General features: G+C 53.1%; 2 protein-coding genes across 5 annotated transcripts in view; both read left to right on the top strand.

Moving 5' to 3' along the window:
- LOC142923251 (ribosomal RNA processing protein 1 homolog A-like) overlaps positions 1–1,857 on the top strand; it is a 36,722-nt gene extending 34,865 nt beyond the window's left edge. For all 4 annotated transcript variants that reach the window (XM_076064250.1, XM_076064249.1, XM_076064248.1 and 1 more), the window contains one exon: positions 1,599–1,857. In XM_076064250.1, the coding sequence (XP_075920365.1) occupies positions 1,599–1,842 (244 nt within the window). In that variant the 3' untranslated portion in view covers positions 1,843–1,857. The remainder of the gene's footprint in view (positions 1–1,598) is intronic.
- Positions 1,858–5,040: 3,183 nt separating this feature from the next.
- Positions 5,041–22,137, top strand: part of LOC142923250 (uncharacterized) — a 21,971-nt gene continuing 4,874 nt past the window's right edge. Inside the window, exons 1-5 of the mRNA XM_076064247.1 lie at positions 5,041–5,127; positions 8,985–9,079; positions 10,014–10,072; positions 12,439–12,536; positions 18,168–18,187. Of these exons, the coding sequence (XP_075920362.1) occupies positions 10,052–10,072; positions 12,439–12,536; positions 18,168–18,187 (139 nt within the window). The 5' untranslated portion in view covers positions 5,041–5,127; positions 8,985–9,079; positions 10,014–10,051. The remainder of the gene's footprint in view (positions 5,128–8,984; positions 9,080–10,013; positions 10,073–12,438; positions 12,537–18,167; positions 18,188–22,137) is intronic.

The raw sequence follows: 22,137 nt of genomic DNA on the forward strand, positions 1-22,137 counted from the left end.
CCGTGTCTCTCTCTCTCTCTCTCCCCTCTCTCCCCGTGTCTCTGACTCTCCCCGTGTCTCTCTCCCCGTGTCTCTCTCCCCGTGTCTCTCTCTGACTCTCCCCGTGTCTCTGACTCTCCCCGTGTCTCTCTCCCCGTGTCTCTGACTCTCTCTGTGTCTCTGACTCTCCCCGTGTCTCTCTCTCTCTCTCCCCGTGTCTCTCTCTGACTCTCTCTCCCTGTGTCTCTCTCTCTCCCCGTGTCTCTCTACCCGTGTCTCTCTCTCCCTGTGTCTCTCTCTGTCTCTCTCTCCCCGTGTCTCTCTCCCCGTGTCTCTCTCTCTCTCTCTGACTCTCTCTCCCCGTGTCTCTCTCTCCGTGTCTCTGTCTCTCCCCGTGTCTCTCCCTCCCTGTCTCTCCCCGTGTCTTTCCCCGTGTCTCTGACTCTCCCCGTCTCTCTCCCCGTCTCTCTCCCCGTGTCTCTCCCCGTGTCTCTGACTCTCCCCGTCTCTCTCCCCGTGTCTCTCCCCGTGTCTCTCTCTCTCTGACTCTCTCCCCCCGTGTCTCTCTCTCCCTGTGTCTCTCTCCCCGTGTCTCTCCCCGTGTCTCTCTCTGTCTCTCTCTCCCCGTGTCTCTCTCCCCGTGTCTCTCTCTCCCCGTGTCTCTGACTCTCCCCGTGTCTCTCTCTCTCCCCGTGTCTCTCTCCCTGTCCCTCTGACTCTCCCCGTGTCTCTGACTCTCCCCGTGTCTCTCTCTCTGACTCTCCCCGTGTCTCTCTCCCCGTGTCTCTCTCCCCGTGTCTCTCTCTGTCTCTCTCCCCGTGTTTCTCTCCCCGTGTCTCTCTCTATCTCTCTCCCCGTGTCTCTCTCCCCGTGTCTCTCTCTCCCCGTGTCTCTCTCTCTCCCCGTGTCTCTCTCTCACCGTGTCTCTCTCTCTCTCCCCGTGTCTCTCTCCCCGTCTCTCTGACTCTCCCCGTGTCTCTCTCTCCCCGTGTCTCTCTCTCTCTCTCTCCCCGTGTCTCTCTCTCCCCGTGTCTCTCTCTCCCCGTGTCTCTCTCTCTCCCCGTGTCTCTCTCTCTCTCTCCCCGTGTCTCTCTCTCTCCCCGTGTCTCTCTCTCCCCGTGTCTCTCTCTCCCCGTGTCTCTCTCTCCCCGTGTCTCTCTCTCTCCCCGTGTCTCTCTCCGTGTCTGTCTCTCTCCCCGTGTCTCTCTCTCTCTCCGTGTCTCTCTCTCCCTGTGTCTCTCTCTCCGTGTCTCTCTCTCCCTGTGTCTCTCTCTCCGTGTCTCTCTCTCCCCGTGTCTCTCCCCGTGTCTCTCTCTCTCTCTCTGACTCTCTCTCCCCGTGTCTCTGTCTCTCCCCGTGTCTCTCTCTCTCTCTCTGACTCTCTCTCCCCGTGTCTCTCTCTCTCCCCGTGTCTCTCTCTCTCTCTCCCCGTGTCTCTCTCTCTCCCCGTGTCTCTCTCTCTCTGACTCTCCCCGTGTCTCTCTCTCTCTCTCTTCCCGTGTCTCTCTCCCCGTGTCTCTCTCCCCGTGTCTCTCTCTCTCTCCCCGTGTCTCTCTGTCTCTCTCTCTCTCTCCCCGTGTCTCTCCCCGTGTCTCTCCCCGTGTCTCTCCCTCTCCCAGCTTGTTGGAGCGAGTGTGTGCCAGTCTCGACTCCGTGCTACGCTCCCCCTCGCTCGCCCCCCCGCCGGCCCCCCCGCCGGCCCCCCCCCTGCCCCCCCCGCTGGCCCCCCCCGGGCTCCGCTTTCACGTCTCCGAGGTCTTCCTGGAGGAGCTCGCCGGGGTTGGGGCGGCCGAACTCTCACCGCAGCAGTGCCAGAGGCTCCTGAGGCCGTTCATCACGTCGGCCGCCTCCACCTCAGAGTGAGTCACGGGGAGAGACACGGGGAGAGACACGGGGGGAGACACGGGGGGAGAGAGAGAGACACGGAGAGAGAGACACGGGGAGAGAGAGACACGGGTTGGGGCGGCCGAGCTCTCACCGCAGCAGTGCCAGAGGCTCCTGAGGCCGTTCATCACGTCGGCCGCCTCCACCTCAGAGTGAGTCACGGGGAGGGGGAGACACGGGGAGAGACACGGGGAGAGAGACACGGGGAGAGAGAGAGAGACACGGGGAGAGACACGGGGAGAGAGACACGGGGAGAGAGAGAGACACGGGGAGAGAGAGACACGGGGAGAGAGACACGGGTTGGGGCGGCCGAGCTCTCACCGCAGCAGTGCCAGAGGCTCCTGAGGCCGTTCATCACGTCGGCCGCCTCCACCTCAGAGTGAGTCACGGGGGGAGGGAGAGAGAGACACGGGGAGAGAGACACGGGGGGAGAGAGAGACACGGGGAGAGAGAGACACGGGGAGGGAGAGAGACACGGGGAGAGAGACACGGGGAGAGAGAGAGACACGGGGAGAGAGAGACACGGGTTGGGGCGGCCGAGCTCTCACCGCAGCAGTGCCAGAGGCTCCTGAGGCCGTTCATCACGTCGGCCGCCTCCACCTCAGAGTGAGTCACGGGGAGAGACACGGGGAGAGACACGGGGGGAGACACGGGGGGAGAGAGAGAGACACGGGGAGAGAGAGACACGGGGAGAGAGAGACACGGGTTGGGGCGGCCGAGCTCTCACCGCAGCAGTGCCAGAGGCTCCTGAGGCCGTTCATCACGTCGGCCGCCTCCACCTCAGAGTGAGACACGGGGAGAGACACGGGGAGAGAGAGACACGGGGAGAGGGACACGGGGAGAGACACGGGGAGAGACACGAGGAGAGAGAGACACGGGGAGAGAGACACGGGGAGAGAGAGAGACACGGGGAGAGAGAGACACGGGGAGAGAGACACGGGGAGAGAGAGAGACACGGGGAGAGAGACACGGGGGAGAGACACGGGTTGAGGCGGCCGAGCTCTCACCGCAGCAGTGCCAGAGGCTCCTGAGGCCGTTCATCACGTCGGCCGCCTCCACCTCAGAGTGAGTCACGGGGGGAGAGAGACGGGGAGAGACACGAGGAGAGAGAGACACGGGGAGAGAGACACGGGGAGAGAGACACGGGGAGAGAGACACGGGGGGAGAGACACGGGGGGAGAGACACGGGGGGAGAGACACGGGGAGAGAGAGAGACACGGGGAGAGAGAGAGACACGGGGAGATAGACACGGGGGGAGAGAGACACGGGTTGGGGCGGCCGAGCTCTCACCGCAGCAGTGCCAGAGGCTCCTGAGGCCGTTCATCACGTCGGCTGCCTCCACCTCAGAGTGAGTCACGGGGGGAGACACGGGGAGAGAGACACGGGGAGAGAGAGACACGGGGAGGGAGAGAGACACGGGGAGAGAGAGACACGGGTTGGGGCGGCCGAGCTCTCACCGCAGCAGTGCCAGAGGCTCCTGAGGCCGTTCATCACGTCGGCTGCCTCCACCTCAGAGTGAGTCACGGGGGGAGACACGGGGAGAGAGACACGGGGAGAGAGAGACACGGGGAGGGAGAGAGACACGGGGAGAGAGAGACACGGGTTGGGGCGGCCGAGCTCTCACCGCAGCAGTGCCAGAGGCTCCTGAGGCCGTTCATCACGTCGGCTGCCTCCACCTCAGAGTGAGTCACGGGGAGAGACACGGGGAGAGAGACACGGGGAGAGAGAGAGACACGGGGAGAGACACGGGGAGAGAGACACACAGTGAGAGAGAGACACGGGGAGAGAGAGACACGGGGAGAGACACGGGTTGGGGCGGCCGAGCTCTCACCGCAGCAGTGCCAGAGGCTCCTGAGGCCGTTCATCACGTCGGCTGCCTCCACCTCAGAGTGAGTCACGGGGAGAGACACGGGGAGAGACACGGGGGGAGACACGGGGGGAGACACGGGGGGAGAGAGAGAGACACGGGGAGAGACACGGGAGAGAGAGACACGGGTTGGGGCGGCCGAGCTCTCACCGCAGCAGTGCCAGAGGCTCCTGAGGCCGTTCATCACGTCGGCCGCCTCCACCTCAGAGTGAGACACGGGGGGAGGGGGAGAGAGACACGGGGGGAGAGACACGGGGAGAGAGAGAGAGACACGGGGATAGAGAGAGACACGGGGAGACAGACACGGGTTGGGGCGGCCGAGCTCTCACCGCAGCAGTGCCAGAGGCTCCTGAGGCCGTTCATCACGTCGGCCGCCTCCACCTCAGAGTGAGACACGGGGGGAGAGAGAGACACGGGGAGAGACACGGGGAGAGAGACACACAGTGAGAGAGACACGGGGAGAGAGAGACACGGGGAGAGAGAGAGACACGGGGAGAGAGAGACACGGGGAGAGAGACACGGGGAGAGAGACACGGGGAGAGACACGGGGAGAGAGAGACACGGGTTGGGGCGGCCGAGCTCTCACCGCAGCAGTGCCAGAGGCTCCTGAGGCCGTTCATCACGTCGGCCGCCTCCACCTCAGAGTGAGTCACGGGGAGAGACACGGGGAGAGACACGGGGAGAGGGACACGGGGAGAGACACGGGGGGAGAGAGACACGGGTTGGGGCGGCCGAGCTCTCACCGCAGCAGTGCCAGAGGCTCCTGAGGCCGTTCATCACGTCGGCCGCCTCCACCTCAGAGTGAGTCACGGGGAGAGACACGGGGAGAGAGAGAGACACGGGGAGAGAGAGACACGGGGAGAGAGACACGGGGAGAGAGAGAGACACGGGGGGAGAGAGAGACACGGGGGGAGAGAGACACGGGTTGGGGCGGCCGAGCTCTCACCGCAGCAGTGCCAGAGGCTCCTGAGGCCGTTCATCACGTCGGCCGCCTCCACCTCAGAGTGAGTCACGGGGAGAGACACGGGGAGAGACACGAGGAGAGAGACACGGGGAGAGACACGGGGAGAGAGAGACACGGGTTGGGGCGGCCGAGCTCTCACCGCAGCAGTGCCAGAGGCTCCTGAGGCCGTTCATCACGTCGGCCGCCTCCACCTCAGAGTGAGTCACGGGGAGAGACACGGGGAGAGACACGGGGAGAGAGAGACACGGGGAGAGACACGGGGAGAGACACGGGGAGAGGGGGGAGAGACACGGGGAGAGACACGGGGGGAGGGGGGAGAGACACGGGGAGAGACACGGGAGAGAGAGACACGGGTTGGGGCGGCCGAGCTCTCACCGCAGCAGTGCCAGAGGCTCCTGAGGCCGTTCATCACGTCGGCCGCCTCCACCTCAGAGTGAGTCACGGGGAGAGACACGGGGAGAGACACGGGGAGAGAGAGACACGGGGAGAGACACGGGGAGAGACACGGGGAGAGAGAGACACGGGGAGAGACACGGGGAGAGACACGGGGAGAGGGGGGAGAGACACGGGGAGAGACACGGGGGGAGGGGGGAGAGACACGGGGAGAGACACGGGAGAGAGAGACACGGGTTGGGGCGGCCGAGCTCTCACCGCAGCAGTGCCAGAGGCTCCTGAGGCCGTTCATCACGTCGGCTGCCTCCACCTCAGAGTGAGTCACGGGGAGGGGGAGAGAGACACGGGGAGAGACACGGGGAGAGAGAGACACGGGGAGAGAGAGACACGGGGGGAGAGACACGGGGAGAGAGACACAGGGAGAGACGGGGAGAGACACGGGGGAAGAGACACGAGGCTCCTGAGGCCGTTCATCACGTCGGCCGCCTCCACCTCAGAGTGAGACACGGGGAGACACGGGGAGAGAGAGAGAGAGAGACACGGGGAGAGACACAGGGAGAGACACGGGGAGAGTCAGAGAGAGAGAGACACGGGGAGAGACACAGGGAGAGACACGGGGAGAGACACGGGGAGAGTCAGAGAGAGAGAGACACGGGGAGAGACACAGGGAGAGACACGGGGAGAGACACGGGGAGAGACACGGGGAGAGAGACACGGGGGGAGAGAGAGACACGGGGAGAGAGACACGGGGAGAGAGAGACACGGGGAGACAGACAGACACGGGGAGAGAGAGAGAGACACGGGGAGAGAGAGACGGGGAGAGAGAGACACGGGGAGAGAGAGAGACACAGGGAGAGAGAGACACGGGGAGAGAGAGAGACACGGGGAGAGAGAGAGACACGGGGAGAGAGAGACACGGGGAGAGAGAGAGACACGGGGAGAGAGAGAGACACGGGGAGAGAGAGACACGGGGAGAGAGAGACACGGAGAGAGACACGGGTTGGGGCGGCCGAGCTCTCACCGCAGCAGTGCCAGAGGCTCCTGAGGCCGTTCATCACGTCGGCTGCCTCCACCTCAGAGTGAGACACGGGGAGAGACACGGGGAGAGAGAGACACGGGGAGAGGGACACGGGGAGAGAGAGACACGGGGAGAGAGACACGGGTTGGGGCGGCCGAGCTCTCACCGCAGCAGTGCCAGAGGCTCCTGAGGCCGTTCATCACGTCGGCTGCCTCCACCTCAGAGTGAGACACGGGGGGAGACACGGGGAGAGACACGGGAGAGACACGGGGAGAGAGAGAGACACGGAGAGTGAGAGAGAGAGACACGGGGAGAGAGACACGGGGAGAGGGAGAGAGAGAGACACGGGGAGAGGGAGAGAGACACGGGGAGAGAGACACGGGGAGAGACACGGGGAGAGGGAGGGGAGAGAGACACGGGGAGAGAGACACGGGGAGAGAGAGACACGGGGAGAGAGAGAGACACGGGGAGAGACACGGGGAGGGAGAGACACGGGGAGAGAGAGAGACACGGGGAGAGAGAGAGACACGGGGAGAGAGACACGGGGAGAGAGACACGGGGAGAGGGAGAGAGAGAGACACGGGGAGAGAGACACAGGGGGAGACACGGGGAGAGGGAGAGAGACACGGGGAGAGAGACACGGGGAGAGACACGGGAGAGGGAGGGGAGAGAGAGAGAGACACGGGGGGAGGGAGAGACACGGGGAGTGAGACACGGGGAGGGGGAGAGGGAGACACGGGGGGAGAGAGAGACACGGGGAGAGAGACACGGGGAGAGAGACACGGGGAGAGACACGGGGAGAGGGGGAGAGACACGGGGAGAGACACGGGGAGAGGGAGAGACACGGGGAGAGAGACACGGGGAGAGACACGGGGAGAGAGACACGGGGGGAGGGAGAGAGAGAGAGACACGGGGAGAGAGACACGGGGATAGAGACACGGGTAGAGAGATACACGGGGAGAGAGAGAGACACGGGGAGAGAGACACGGGGAGTGAGACACGGGGGGAGAGACACGGGGAGAGACACGGGGAGAGGGAGAGACACGGGGAGAGACACGGGGAGAGAGAGACACGGGGAGAGAGAGACACGGGGAGAGAGACACGGGGAGAGAGAGAGACACGGGGAGAGAGAGAGACACGGGGACGGGGAGAGACACGGGGAGAGGGAGAGAGACAGACACGGGGAGAGAGAGCGACACGGGGAGAAAGGGGAGAGAGACACGGGGAGAGAGACACGGGGAGAGAGAGAGACACGGGGAGAGAGAGAGAGAGACACGGGGAGAGAGAGACACGGGGAGAGAGAGACACGGGGAGGGGGAGAAACACGGGGAGAGAGAGACACGGGGAGAGAGAGAGACACGGGGAGAGAGACACGGGGAGAGAGAGACACGGGGAGAGAGACACGGGGAGAGAGACACGGGGAGAGGGACACGGGGAGAGAGAGACACGCGGAGAGAGACACGGGGAGAGAGAGAGAGAGACACGGGGAGAGGGACACGGGGAGAGAGAGACACGGGGAGAGAGACACGGGGAGAGGGAGACACGGGGAGAGAGACACGGGGAGAGGGAGAGACACGGGGAGAGAGACACGGGGAGAGGGACACGGGGAGAGAGAGACACGGGGAGAGAGACACGGGGAGAGAGAGAGAGAGACACGGGGAGAGGGACACGGGGAGAGAGAGACACGGGGAGAGAGACACGGGGAGAGAGAGAGAGAGACACGGGGGGAGAGACACGGGGGGAGAGACACGGGGAGAGGGGAGACACGGGGAGAGGGAGAGAGAGAGACACGGGGAGAGAGAGACACGGGGAGAGACACGGGGAGAGACACGAGGAAAGGGAGAGAGGGGGAGAGGGAGGGGAGAGAGACACGGGGAGAGAGACACGGGGAGAGGGAGAGACGGGGTGAGAGAGAGACGCGGGGAGAGAGAGAGAGACACGGGGGGAGAGAGACACGGGGAGAGAGAGAGACACAGGGAGAGAGAGAGACACGGGGGGAGAGAGACACGGGGGGAGGGAGACACAGGGAGAGACACGGGGAGAGAGAGACACGGGGAGAGAGGGGAGACAGGGGGAGAGGGAGAGAGAGAGACACGGGGAGAGAGAGACACGGGGAGAGACACGGGGAGAGAGAGACACGGGGAGAGACACGGGGAGAGAGAGAGAGAGACACGGGGAGAGGGAGAGAGAGACACGGGGAGAGAGAGAGACACGGTGATGACTAATTGGTCTTGTTGATGTTGTTGTGGTTGTTGTTGTGGTTGTTGTTGTTGATGGTTGTTGTGGTTGTTGTTGTTGATGTTGTGGTTGTTGTTATTGTTGTTGTTGATGGTTGTTGTGGTTGTTGTTGTTGATGTTGTTGTGGTTGTTGTTGTTGTTGTGGTTGTTGTTGTTGTTGTTGTGGTTGTTGTTGTGGTTCTTGATGGTTGTTGTTGTTGTGGTTGTTGTTGTTGTGGTTGTTGTTGTTGTGGTTGTTGTTGTGGTTGTTGTTGATGTTGTTGTTGTTGTGGTTGTTGTGGTTGTTGTTGTGGTTGTTGTGGTTGTTGATGTTGTTGTGGTTGTTGTTCTGGTTGTTGATGGTTGTTGTTGTGGTTGTTGATGTTGTTGTGGTTGTTGATGTTGTTGTGGTTGTTGATGTTGTTGTGGTTGTTGATGTTGTTGTGGTTGTTGTTGATGGTTGTTGTTGTTGATGGTTGTTGCTGTGGTTGTTGTTGTTGTGGTTGTTGTTGTGGTTGTTGTGGTTGTTGATGTTGATGGTTGTTGTTGTTGATGTTGTGGTTGTTGTTGTGGTTGTTGTTGTTGATGTTGTGGTTGTGGTTGTGGTTGTTGTTGTGGTTGTTGTTGATTGTTGTTGTTGATGGTTGTTGTGGTTGTTTTAGGGTGACGCTCCTCAAGGTGATTGTGCGCTCAGTCTTCCAGGAGATCATCGACCAATCCCCATTCGCCATCTCGGAGATCCTCAGAGAGACGAGCGGTGAGACACGGGGAGAGAGACACGGGGAGAGAGAGACACGGGGAGAGAGACACGGGGAGAGAGAGACACGGGGAGAGAGAGACACGGGGAGAGAGACACGGGGAGAGAGAGACACGGGGTGAGAGAGACACGGGGAGAGAGACACGGGGAGAGAGAGACACGGGGTGAGAGACACGGGGAGAGAGACACGGGGAGAGAGACACGGAGAGAGAGACACGGGGTGAGAGACACGGGGAGAGACACGGGGAGAGAGAGACACGGGGTGAGAGACACGGGGAGAGACACGGGGAGAGAGAGACACAGGGAGAGAGAGACACGGGGAGAGAGACACGGGGAGAGAGAGACACGGGGTGAGAGAGACACGGGGAGAGAGAGACACGGGGAGAGAGACACGGGGAGAGAGACACGGAGAGAGAGACACGGGGAGAGAGACACGGGGAGAGAGACACGGAGAGAGAGACACGGGGAGAGAGACACAGGGAGAGAGAGACACAGGGAGAGAGAGACACGGGGAGAGACACGGGGAGAGAGAGACACGGAGTGAGAGAGACACGGGGTGAGAGAGACACGGGGAGAGAGAGACACGGGGAGAGAGAGACACGGGGAGAGAGAGACACGGAGTGAGAGAGACACGGGGAGAGAGAGACACGGAGTGAGAGAGACACGGGGAGAGAGAGACACGGGGAGAGAGAGACACGGGGAGAGAGAGACACGGAGTGAGAGAGACACGGGGAGAGAGAGACACGGGGAGAGAGAGACACGGAGTGAGAGAGACACGGGGAGAGAGAGACACGGGGAGAGAGAGACACGGGGAGAGAGAGACACGGGGAGAGAGAGACACGGGGAGAGAGAGAGACACGGGGAGAGAGACACGGGAGAGAGAGAGAGAGACACGGGGTGAGAGAGAACTCTGCTCATGAAATGTTTGTTACAGATGGCGCTGCTGATGATGATGATGCTGATGACGATGACATGAAGGGACCATTTCTACAGGTGACGTTCATCCACTGCTGATGAGTCTATGGTGCAGTGTTGAGTCTATGGTGCAGTGTTGAGTCTATGGTGCAGTGTTGAGTCTATGGTGCAGTGTTGAGTCTATGGTGCAGTGTTGAGTCTATGGTGCAGTGTTGGGTCTATGGGCAGTGCTGAGTCTATGGTGCAGTGTTGAGTCTATGGTGCAGTGTTGGGTCTATGGGCAGTGCTGAGTCTATGGTGCAGTGTTGAGTCTATGGTACAGTGCTGAGTCTATGGTGCAGTGTTGAGTCTATGGTGCAGTGTTGAGTCTATGGTGCAGTGCTGAGTCTAGGGGCAGTGTTGAGTCTATGGTGCAGTGCTGAGTCTATGGTGCAGTGTTGAGTCTATGGTGCAGTGTTGAGTCTATGGTGCAGTGTTGAGTCTATGGGCAGTGTTGAGTCTATTGGTGGCAGTGTTGAGTCTATGGTGCAGTGTTGAGTCTATGGTGCAGTGTTGAGTCTATGGGCAGTGTTGAGTCTATGGTGCAGTGTTGAGTCTATGGGCAGTGTTGAGTCTATGGTGCAGTGCTGAGTCTATGGTGCAGTGTTGAGTCTATGGGCAGTGTTGAGTCTATGGGTGGCAGTGTTGAGTCTATGGTGCAGTGTTGAGTCTGTGGTGCAGTGTTGAGTCTATGGTGCAGTGCTGAGTCTATGGTGCAGTGTTGAGTCTATGGGCAGTGTTGAGTCTATGGGTTGTGTTGAGTCTATGGGTAGTGTTGAGTCTATGGTGCAGTGTTGAGTCTATGGTGCAGTGTTGAGTCTATGGTGCAGTGTTGAGTCTATGGTGCAGTGTTGAGTCTATGGTGCAGTGTTGAGTCTATGGTACAGTGTTGAGTCTATGGGTGGCAGTGGTGAGTCTATGGTGCAGTGTTGAGTCTATGGTGCAGTGCTGAGTCTATGGTGCAGTGTTGAGTCTATGGTGCAGTGTTGAGTCTATGGGCAGTGTTGAGTCTATGGTGCAGTGTTGAGTCTATGGTGCAGTGTTGAGTCTATGGTGCAGTGTTGAGTCTATGGGCAGTGTTGAGTCTATGGTGCAGTGTTGAGTCTATGGTGCAGTGTTGAGTCTATGGTGCAGTGTTGAGTCTATGGTGCAGTGCTGAGTCTATGGTGCAGTGGTGAGTCTATGGTGCAGTGTTGAGTCTATGGTGCAGTGTTGAGTCTATGGGCAGTGTTGAGTCTATGGTGCAGTGTTGAGTCTATGGGCAGTGTTGAGTCTATCGTGCAGTGTTGAGTCTATGGTGCAGTGTTGAGTCTATGGTGCAGTGTTGAGTCTATGGGCAGTGTTGAGTCTATGGTGCAGTGTTGAGTCTATGGTGCAGTGTTGAGTCTATGGTGCAGTGTTGAGTCTATGGGCAGTGTTGAGTCTATGGTGCAGTGTTGAGTCTATGGTGCAGTGTTGAGTCTATGGTGCAGTGTTGAGTCTATGGTGCAGTGCTGAGTCTATGGTGCAGTGCTGAGTCTATGGTGCAGTGTTGAGTCTATGGTGCAGTGCTGAGTCTATGGTGCAGTGCTGAGTCTATGGTGCAGTGTTGAGTCTATAGGTGGCAGTGTTGAGTCTATGGTGTAGTGTTGAGTCTATGGTGCAGTGCTGAGTCTATGGTGCAGTGTTGAGTCTATAGGTGGCAGTGTTGAGTCTATGGTGCAGTGCTGAGTCTATGGTGCAGTGTTGAGTCTATGGTGCAGTGCTGAGTCTATGGTGCAGTGCTGAGTCTATGGTGCAGTGTTGAGTCTATAGGTGGCAGTGTTGAGTCTATGGTGTAGTGTTGAGTCTATGGTGCAGTGCTGAGTCTATGGTGCAGTGTTGAGTCTATGGTGCAGTGCTGAGTCTATGGTGCAGTGTTGAGTCTATGGTGCAGTGTTGAGTCTATGGTGGCAGTGTTGAGTCTATGGGCAGTGTTGAGTCTATAGGTGGCAGTGTTGAGTCTATGGGTGGCAGTGCTGAGTCTATGGTGCAGTGTTGAGTCTATGGTGCAGTGTTGAGTCTATAGGTGGCAGTGTTGAGTCTATGGTGCAGTGCTGAGTCTATGGGCATTGTTGAGTCTATGGTGCAGTGCTGAGTCTATGGTGCAGTGTTGAGTCTATGGTGCAGTGTTGAGTTTATGGGTGGCAGTGTTGAGTCTATGGTGCAGTGTTGAGTCTATGGTGCAGTGCTGAGTCTATGGTGCAGTGTTGAGTCTATGGTGCAGTGCTGAGTCTATGGTGCAGTGTTGAGTCTATGGTGCAGTGTTGAGTCTATGGTGCAGTGTTGAGTCTATGGATGGCAGTGTTGTCGTGGTTACCGTGGTGGTCACCGTGGTTACCGTGTTGGTTACCGTGGTTACTGTGTTGGTTACCGTGGCGATGCAGTTTGACTACAGTGCTCTGGGTACAGCGCTATTCCAGGCGGCACGGCAAGCGAACGTCCGGGCCCTGAACCGCAAGCAGCTGTACAGACTCACTCGCAAGTGAGTCACCCACCCACTCACTCACCCACCCACTCACTCACCCACTCACTCGCAAGTGAGTCACCCACCCACTCACTCACTCGCAAGTGAGTCACCCACCCACTCACTCACTCGCAAGTGAGTCACCCACCCACTCACTCACCCACTGACTCACCCACTCACTCACTAACTCACTCACCCACCCACTCACCCACTCACTCGCAAGTGAGTCACCCACTGACTCACTCACCCACTGACTCACTCACTGACTCACCCACCCACTCACTCACCCACTCACTCACCCACTCACTCACTCACTCACCCACCCACCCACTGACTCACCCACTCACTCACTCACCCACTGACTCACCCACCCACTCACTCAGTCACTCACTCGCAACTGAGTCACCCACCCACCCACCCACTCACCCACTGACTCACTCACTGACTCACCCACCCACTCACTCACTCACTCGCAAGTGAGTCACCCACCCACTCACTCACTCGCAAGTGAGTCACCCACCCACTGACTCACTCGCAAGTGAGTCACCCACTGACTCACTCACCCACTCACTCACCCACCCACTCACTCACCCACTCACTCACTTACTCACTCACCCACTCACTCACCCACTCACCCACTCACTCACCCATTCACTCACTCGCAAGTGAGTCACCCACCCACTCACTCACTCACCCACTCACTCACCCACTCACTCACCCACTCACTCACTCACCCACTCACTCACTGACTCACCCACCCACTCACTCACCCACTCACTCACCCACTCACTCACTCACTCACCCACTCACCCACTGACTCACTCACTGACTCACCCACCCACTCACTCACTCACTCGCAAGTGAGTCACCCACCCACTGACTCACTCGCAAGTGAGTCACCCACTGACTCACTCACCCACTGACTCACTCACCCACTGACTCACTCACCCACCCACTCACTCACCCACTCACTCACCCACTCACCCACTCACTCACTCACTCACCCACCCACTCACTCACCCACTCACTCACCCACTCACTCACTCACTCACCCACTCACTCACTTACTCACTCACCCACTCACTCACCCACTCACCCACTCACTCACCCACTCACTCACCCACTCACCCACTCACTCGCAAGTGAGTCACCCACCCACTCACTCACTCACCCACTCACTCACCCACTCACTCACCCACTCACTCACCCACTCACTCACCCACTCACTCACCCACTCACTCACCCACTCACTCACCCACTCACTCACTCACTCACCCACTCACTCACCCACCGACTCAATCACTCACCCACCCACTCACTCACCCACTGACTCACCCACTCACTCACTCACTGACTCACTCACCCACTCACCCACTCACTCACCCACTCACCCACCCACTCACTGACTCACTCATTCACCCACTCACTCACCCACTCACTCACCCACTCACTGACTCACCCACTCACTCACTCACTCACCCACTCACTCACCCACTCACTCACCCACTCACTCACTCACCCACTCACTCACCCACTCACTCACCTACTCACCCACTCACTCGCAAGTGAGTCACCCACCCACTGACTCACTCACTCACCCACTCACTCACCCAATCACTCACTCACCCACTCACTCACTCACCCCCTGACTCACCCGCTCGCTCGCTCACCCTCCCACTCACCCACTCACTCACCCACCCACTCACTCACCCCCTGACTCACCCGCTCGCTCGCTCGCTCGCTCACCCACTCACTCACTCACCCCCTGACTCACTCAACCGCTCGCTCGCTCACCGTTTCAACAGCAACACAAAACGCCCGCAGCAAAAAACGACCTAAAAATCCTTGGACTCTATGAACATATTCTTGGTTCTTTCGGTAAAGTACACGTAGAAGGGAAACAATAAAATAATAAAAATTAAACATTATGAAGTCGTGTAGAAGGGAAATAATAAAAATTAAAACATAAAGTCTCGTAGAAGGGAAATAATAAAATAATAAGAAAATAAAACTTAAGTCATGTAGAAGGGAAACAATAAAATAATAAAATTGAAACTTTATAAAGTCCACGTAGAAGGGAAACAATAAAATAATAAAATTAAAACATTATAAAGTCCACGTAGAAGGGAAACATTAAAATAATAAAATTAAAACTTTATAAAGTCCACGTAGAAGGGAAACAATAAAATAATAAAATTAAAACTTTATAAAGTACACGTAGAAGGGAAACAATAAAATAATAAAATTAAAACTTTATAAAGTCCACGTAGAAGGGAAACAATAAAATAATAAAATTAAAACTTTATAAAGTTACACGTAGAAGGGAAACAATAAAATAATAAAATTTAAACTTTATAAAGTCCACGTAGAAGGGAAACAATAAAATGATAAAATTAAAACTTTATAAAGTCCACGTAGAAGGGAAACAATCAAATAATAAAATTAAAACTTTATAAAGTCCATGTAGAAGGGAAACAATAAAATAATAAAATTAAAACTTTATAAAGTTACACGTAGAAGGGAAACATTAAAATAATAACATTAAAACTTTATAAAGTACACGTAGAAGGGAAACATTAAAATAATAAAATTAAAACATACTAAGTCACGTAGAAGGGAAACAATAAAATAATAAAATTAAAACATACTAAGTCACGTAGAAGGGAAATAATAAAATAATAAAATGTTAACATAGTCACGTGGAAGGGAAATAATAAAATTATAAAATTAAAACATTATAAAGCCCACGTAGAAGTGAAACAATAAAATAATAAAAAACACACGAAAAACAATACGTATGTTTTTTTAAAAATTGTTTTTCACACACATATATATACATCACGTCATTGCTTCAAATTTCAATTGTTTCCCTTGAACTCGACTTCACCGAAAGAACCACCACCAACAGCAGCAACATCATCTTGGGTTTTAATTCTTCATCGACACTTTGGTGTTGCCTTGCTCTTTCTGTAAAGTCATCGCCAGCTTGCAATGAGAATAACACACACACACAGTGAGGGATAGGTTTTAACCCCTTGTTCTTTTTGGTTTAAAACTGGCACACCAAAAAATATCTGACGCCTTTCATTCAAAAGGGGCATCGTGTCTGCAATAGCCACAACACAAGCAGTCAAAAATGCACACAGAAAAAGACAGCTCTGATAATAATATTGATAATAATATTGATAATAATAAAAGACTACTCTGATAATAATATTGATAATAATAAAAGACAACTCTGATGATAATATTGATAATAATAAAAGACAACTCTGATAATAATATTGATAATAATAAAATACAACTCTAATAATAATATTGATAATAATATTGATAACAATAAAAGACAACTCTGATAATAATATTGATAATAATATTGATAATAATAAAAGACAACTCTGATAATAATATTGATAATAATAAAAGACAACTCTGATAATAATATTGATAATAATATTGATAATAATAAAAGACAACTCTAATAATAATATTGATAATAATATTGATAATAATAAAAGACAACTCTGATAATAATATTGATAATAATAAAAGACAACTCTGATAATAATATTGATAATAATAAAAGACAACTCTGATAATAATATTGATAATAATATTGATAATAAAAAAGACAACTCTGATAATAATATTGATAATAATATTGATAATAATAAAAGACAACTCTGATAATAATATTGATAATAATATTGATAATAATAAAAGACAACTCTAATAATAATATTGATAATAATATTGATAATAATAAGAGACAACTCTGATAATAATATTGATAATAATAAAAGACAACTCTGATGATAATATTGATAATAATATTGATAATAATAAAAGACAACTCTAATAATAATATTGATAATAATATTGATAATAATAAGAGACAACTCTGATAATAATATTGATAATAATATTGATAATAATAAAAGACAACTCTAATAATAATATTGATAATAATATTGATAATAATAAGAGACAACTCTGATAATAATATTGATGATAATATTGATAATAATAAAAGACAACCCTGATAATAATATTGATAATAATAAAAGACAACCCTGATAATAATATTGATAATAATATTGATAATAATAAAAGACAACTCTGATAATAATATTGATAATAATAAAAGACAACTCTGATAATAATATTGATAATAATAAGAGACAACTCTAATAATAATATTGATAATAATATTGATAATAATAAAAGACTACTCTGATAATAATATTGATAATAATAAAAAACAACTCTAATAATAATATTGATAATAATAAAAGACAACTCTGATAATAATAATGATATTGGCACTGTCCTTGAATTTGATTGGTCCACACCAGAGACGGCTTTTCTTAGAGCCCTTTAGTCTCTCCGCTGGTGTTGGACCAGAAGATGCCAAAAGGCGTCACACAACTCAAAAACAGCGCCACTATCAGAGTTATTGAGGTGCTCGGGATTGAGCCATTTACATTTTGAGACCTCCTTTGCCAGTAACAAGATATAGGAATAGGTTTTACACTTTTAACTGGCACAAACAACTGACACCTTTATTCAAGGCATCGTGTCTGCAATAACCACAACACAAGCAGTCAAAAATGCAAACAAAAGAGACAACTCTGATAATAATATTATTATCAATATTATCAATATCAATATGCAAACAAAAAGACTACTCTGATAATAATATTGATAATAATATTGATAATAATAAAATACAACTCTGATAATAATATTGATAATAATATTGATAATAATAAAAGACAACTCTGATAATAATATTGATAATAATATTGATAATAATAAAAGACAACTCTGATAATAATATACACTGCCAAAAGGCGTACAACTCAAAAACAGCAGCGCACTATCAGAGTTATTGAGGTGCTTGGGGTGAGCCATTTACATTATGAGACCTCCTTAGCCAGTAACAAGATATAGGAATAGGTTTTAACCCTTTTTTAACTGGCACGAAAACTGACACCTTTAATTCAAGGGCATCGTGTCTGCAATAACCACAACGCTCACAACAACGAGCGGAGCGCCGGGTGGCTAAAGCACAGCAGGTTGGCGCAGCAGGGGGCACAGGTGGTGCATCAGCCAGTCATCTCAGTCATCTCAGTCAGTCATCTCAGTCAGTGATCTCAGTAATCTCAGTCATCTCAGTCAGTCGACCCGTGGCACCTGCTGGGTCTGCCCCGTGACCTCCTGGTGCACCTAGCCTGGCACAGCAGGGGGGCACAGGTGGTGCATCAGCCAGTCATCTCAGTCATCTCAGTCATCTCAGTCAGTCATCTCAGTCAGTCATCTCAGTCATCTCAGTCTACCCATGGCACCTGCTGGGTCTGCCCCGTGACCTCCTGGTGCACCTAGCCTGGCACAGCAGGGGGGCACAGGTGGTGCATCAGCCACTCATCTCAGTCATCTCAGTCATCTCAGTCGTCTCAGTGATCTCAGTCAGTCGACCCGTGGCACCTGCTGGGTCTGCCCCGTGACCTCCTGCCAGCGGGCGATCGACACTTCACGTGGCCTCAAGGTGCACATAGCCTGGCACAAGCGTCGTGGTGACGTCACCGCCACTTAGTGGCGAATGGCGGTTGTTGTTGTGTAATAATAATAATCTGTTTTCTGTTTCAGATTCCACGATCTTGCTGAGGGTAAACCACTCACTCACTCCTCACCAACCACTCACCACTCACTCACCACTCACTCACCACTCACTCACCACTCACTCACCACTCACTCATCACTCACTCACCACTCACTCACCACCCACTCACCGCTCACTCACCACTCACTCACCACTCACTCACCACTCACTCACCACTCACTCACTCACTCACCACTCACTCATCACCCACTCACCACTCACTCACCACTCACTCACCACTCACTCACTCACCACTCACCACTCACTCACCACCCACTCACCACTCACTCACCACTCACTCACCACTCGCTCACCACTCGCTCACTCACCACTCATCACTCACTCACCACCCACTCACCCACCACTCACCACTCACTCACTCACCACTCACTCACCACTCACTCACTCACCATTTACTCACCACTCGCTCACCACTCACTCACCACTCACTCAGTCACCACTCACCACTCACTCACCACTCACTGACTCACTCACCCACCCACTCACTGACTCACTCACCCACCCACTCACTGACTCACTCACCACTCACTCACCCACCCACTCACTGACTCATCACTCACCACTCACTCACCACTCGCTCACCACTCAGTCACTCACCACTCACTCACCACTCACTGACTCAATCACTCACCCACCCACTCACTGACTCACTCACCACTAACTCACCCACCCACTCACTCACCACTCACTCACTCGCCACTCACTCACCACTCACTCACCCACCCACTCACCACTCACTCAGTCACCACTCACTCACCACTCACTGACTCACTCACCCACCCACTCACTGACTCACTCACTCACCACTCACTCACTCGCCACTCACCCACCACTCACTCACCACTCACTCACCACTCACTCACCACTCACTCACTCACTCACCCACTCACTCACCACTCACTCACCCACCCACTCACTGACTCATCACTCACCACTCACTCACCCACCCACTCACTGACTCATCACTCACCACTCACTCACTCACCACTCACTCACCACTCACTCACCCACCCACTCACCCACCCACTCACCACTAACTCACCACTCACTCACCCACTCACCAATCGCTCACCCACTCACCACTCACTCACCCACTCACTCACTCACCACTCACTCACCACTCACCACTCACTCACCACTCACTCACCCACCCACTCACTGACTCACTCACCCACCCACTCACTGACTCACTCACCACTCACTCACCCACCCACTCACCCACCCACTCACCACTCACTCACCACTCACTCACCACTCACTCACCACTCACTCACCACTCTTCCTCACTCCTGCACAACTAATGTGCTGCTACTGGTGATGGTGATGATGCTATGGTGCAGTGTTGAGTCTATGGTGCAGTGTTGAGTCTATGGTGCAGTGCTGAGTCTATGGTGCAGTGTTGAGTCTATGGTGCAGTGTTGAGTCTATGGTGCAGTGCTGAGTCTATGGTGCAGTGTTGAGTCTATGGTGCAGTGCTGAGTCTATGGTGCAGTGCTGAGTCTATGGTGCAGTGCTGAGTCTATGGTGCAGTGCTGAGTCTATGGGTGGCAGTGCTGAGTCTATGGTGCAGTGCTGAGTCTATGGTGCAGTGTTGAGTCTATGGTGCAGTGCTGAGTCTATGGTGCAGGGCTGAGTCTATGGTGCAGGGCTGAGTCTATGGTGCAGTGCTGAGTCTATGGTGCAGTGCTGAGTCTATGGTGCAGTGTTGAGTCTATGGTGCAGTGTTGAGTCTATGGTGCAGTGTTGAGTCTATGGTGCAGTGTTGAGTCTATGGTGGCAGTGTTGAGTCTATGGTGCAGTGCTGAGTCTATGGTGCAGTGTTGAGTCTATGGTGCAGTGTTGAGTCTATGGTGCAGTATTGAGTCTATGGGCAGTGTTGAGTCTATGGTGCAGTGTTGAGTCTATGGTGCAGTGTTGAGTCTATGAGGGAGTGTTGTCTATGGTGCAGTGTTGAGTCTATGGTGCAGTGTTGAGTCTATGGTGCAGTGTTGAGTCTATGGTGCAGTGTTGAGTCTATGGTGCAGTGTTGAGTCTATGGGCAGTGTTGAGTCTATGGTGCAGTGTTGAGTCTATGGTGGAGTGTTGAGTCTATGGTGGAGTGTTGAGTCTATGGGCAGTGTTGAGTCTATGGTGCAGTGTTGAGTCTATGGTGCAGTGTTGAGTCTATGGTGCAGTGTTGAGTCTATGGTGCAGTGTTGAGTCTATGGTGCAGTGTTGAGTCTATGGTGGAGTGTTGAGTCTATGGTGGAGTGTTGAGTCTATGGGCAGTGTTGAGTCTATGGTGCAGTGTTGAGTCTATGGTGCAGTGTTGAGTCTATGGGGCAGTGTTGAGTCTATGGTGCAGTGTTGAGTCTATGGGCAGTGCTGAGTCTATGGGCAGTGTTGAGTCTATGGTGCAGTGTTGAGTCTATGGGTAGTGTTGAGTCTATGGTGCAGTGCTGAGTCTATGGGCATTGCTGAGTCTATGGTGCAGTGCTGAGTCTATGGTGCAGTGCTGAGTCTATGGTGCAGTGTTGAGTCTATGGTGCAGTGTTGAGTCTATGGGCAGTGTTGAGTCTATGGTGCAGTGCTGAGTCTATGGTGCAGTGTTGAGTCTATGGTGCAGTGTTGAGTCTATGGTGCAGTGCTGAGTCTATGGTGCAGTGCTGAGTCTATGGTGCAGTGCTGAGTCTATGGGTGGCAGTGTTGAGTCTATGGTGCAGTGCTGAGTCTATGGGCAGTGTTGAGTCTATGGTGCAGTGTTGAGTCTATGGTGCAGTGTTGAGTCTATGGGTGGCAGTGTTGAGTCTATGGTGCAGTGCTGAGTCTATGGTACAGTGTTGAGTCTATGGTGCAGTGTTGAGTCTATGGTGCAGTGTTGAGTCTATGGTGCAGTGCTGAGTCTATGGTGCAGTGCTGAGTCTATGGTGCAGTGTTGAGTCTATGGTGCAGTGTTGAGTCTATGGGTAGTGTTGAGTCTATGGTGCAGTGTTGAGTCTATGGTGCAGTGTTGAGTCTATGGTGCAGTGTTGAGTCTATGGTGCAGTGTTGAGTCTATGGTGCAGTGTTGAGTCTATGGTGCAGTGTTGAGTCTATGGTGCAGTGTTGAGTCTATGGTGCAGTGCTGAGTCTATGGTGCAGTGTTGAGTCTATGGTGCAGTGTTGAGTCTATGGTGCAGTGTTGAGTCTATGGTGCAGTGTTGAGTCTATGGTGCAGTGCTGAGTCTATGGTGCAGTGCTGAGTCTATGGTGCAGTGTTGAGTCTATGGTGCAGTGTTGAGTCTATGGTACAGTGTTGAGTCTATGGGGCAGTGCTGAGTCTATGGTGCAGTGCTGAGTCTATGGTGCAGTGCTGAGTCTATGGTACAGTGCTGAGTCTATGGTGCAGTGTTGAGTCTATGGTGCAGTGTTGAGTCTATGGTGCAGTGTTGAGTCTATGGTGCAGTGTTGAGTCTATGGTGCAGTGTTGAGTCTATGGTGCAGTGTTGAGTCTATGGTGCAGTGTTGAGTCTATGGTGCAGTGTTGAGTCTATGGTGCAGTGTTGAGTCTATGGTGCAGTGTTGAGTCTATGGGGCAGTGTTGAGTCTATGGTACAGTGTTGAGTCTATGGGCAGTGCTGAGTCTATGGGCAGTGTTGAGTCTATGGTGCAGTGTTGAGTCTATGGGTAGTGTTGAGTCTATGGTGCAGTGCTGAGTCTATGGGCATTGCTGAGTCTATGGTGCAGTGCTGAGTCTATGGTGCAGTGCTGAGTCTATGGTGCAGTGTTGAGTCTATGGTGCAGTGTTGAGTCTATGGGCAGTGTTGAGTCTATGGTGCAGTGCTGAGTCTATGGTGCAGTGTTGAGTCTATGGTGCAGTGTTGAGTCTATGGTGCAGTGCTGAGTCTATGGTGCAGTGCTGAGTCTATGGTGCAGTGCTGAGTCTATGGGTGGCAGTGTTGAGTCTATGGTGCAGTG

The sequence above is a fragment of the Petromyzon marinus genome, unplaced genomic scaffold, assembly GCF_048934315.1.
Source record: "Petromyzon marinus isolate PM22_M1 ecotype Great Lakes invasive population unplaced genomic scaffold, UKy_Petmar_22M1.pri1.0 PM_Scaffold_36, whole genome shotgun sequence".
In the NCBI taxonomy this organism is placed as follows: Eukaryota; Metazoa; Chordata; class Hyperoartia; order Petromyzontiformes; family Petromyzontidae; genus Petromyzon; species Petromyzon marinus.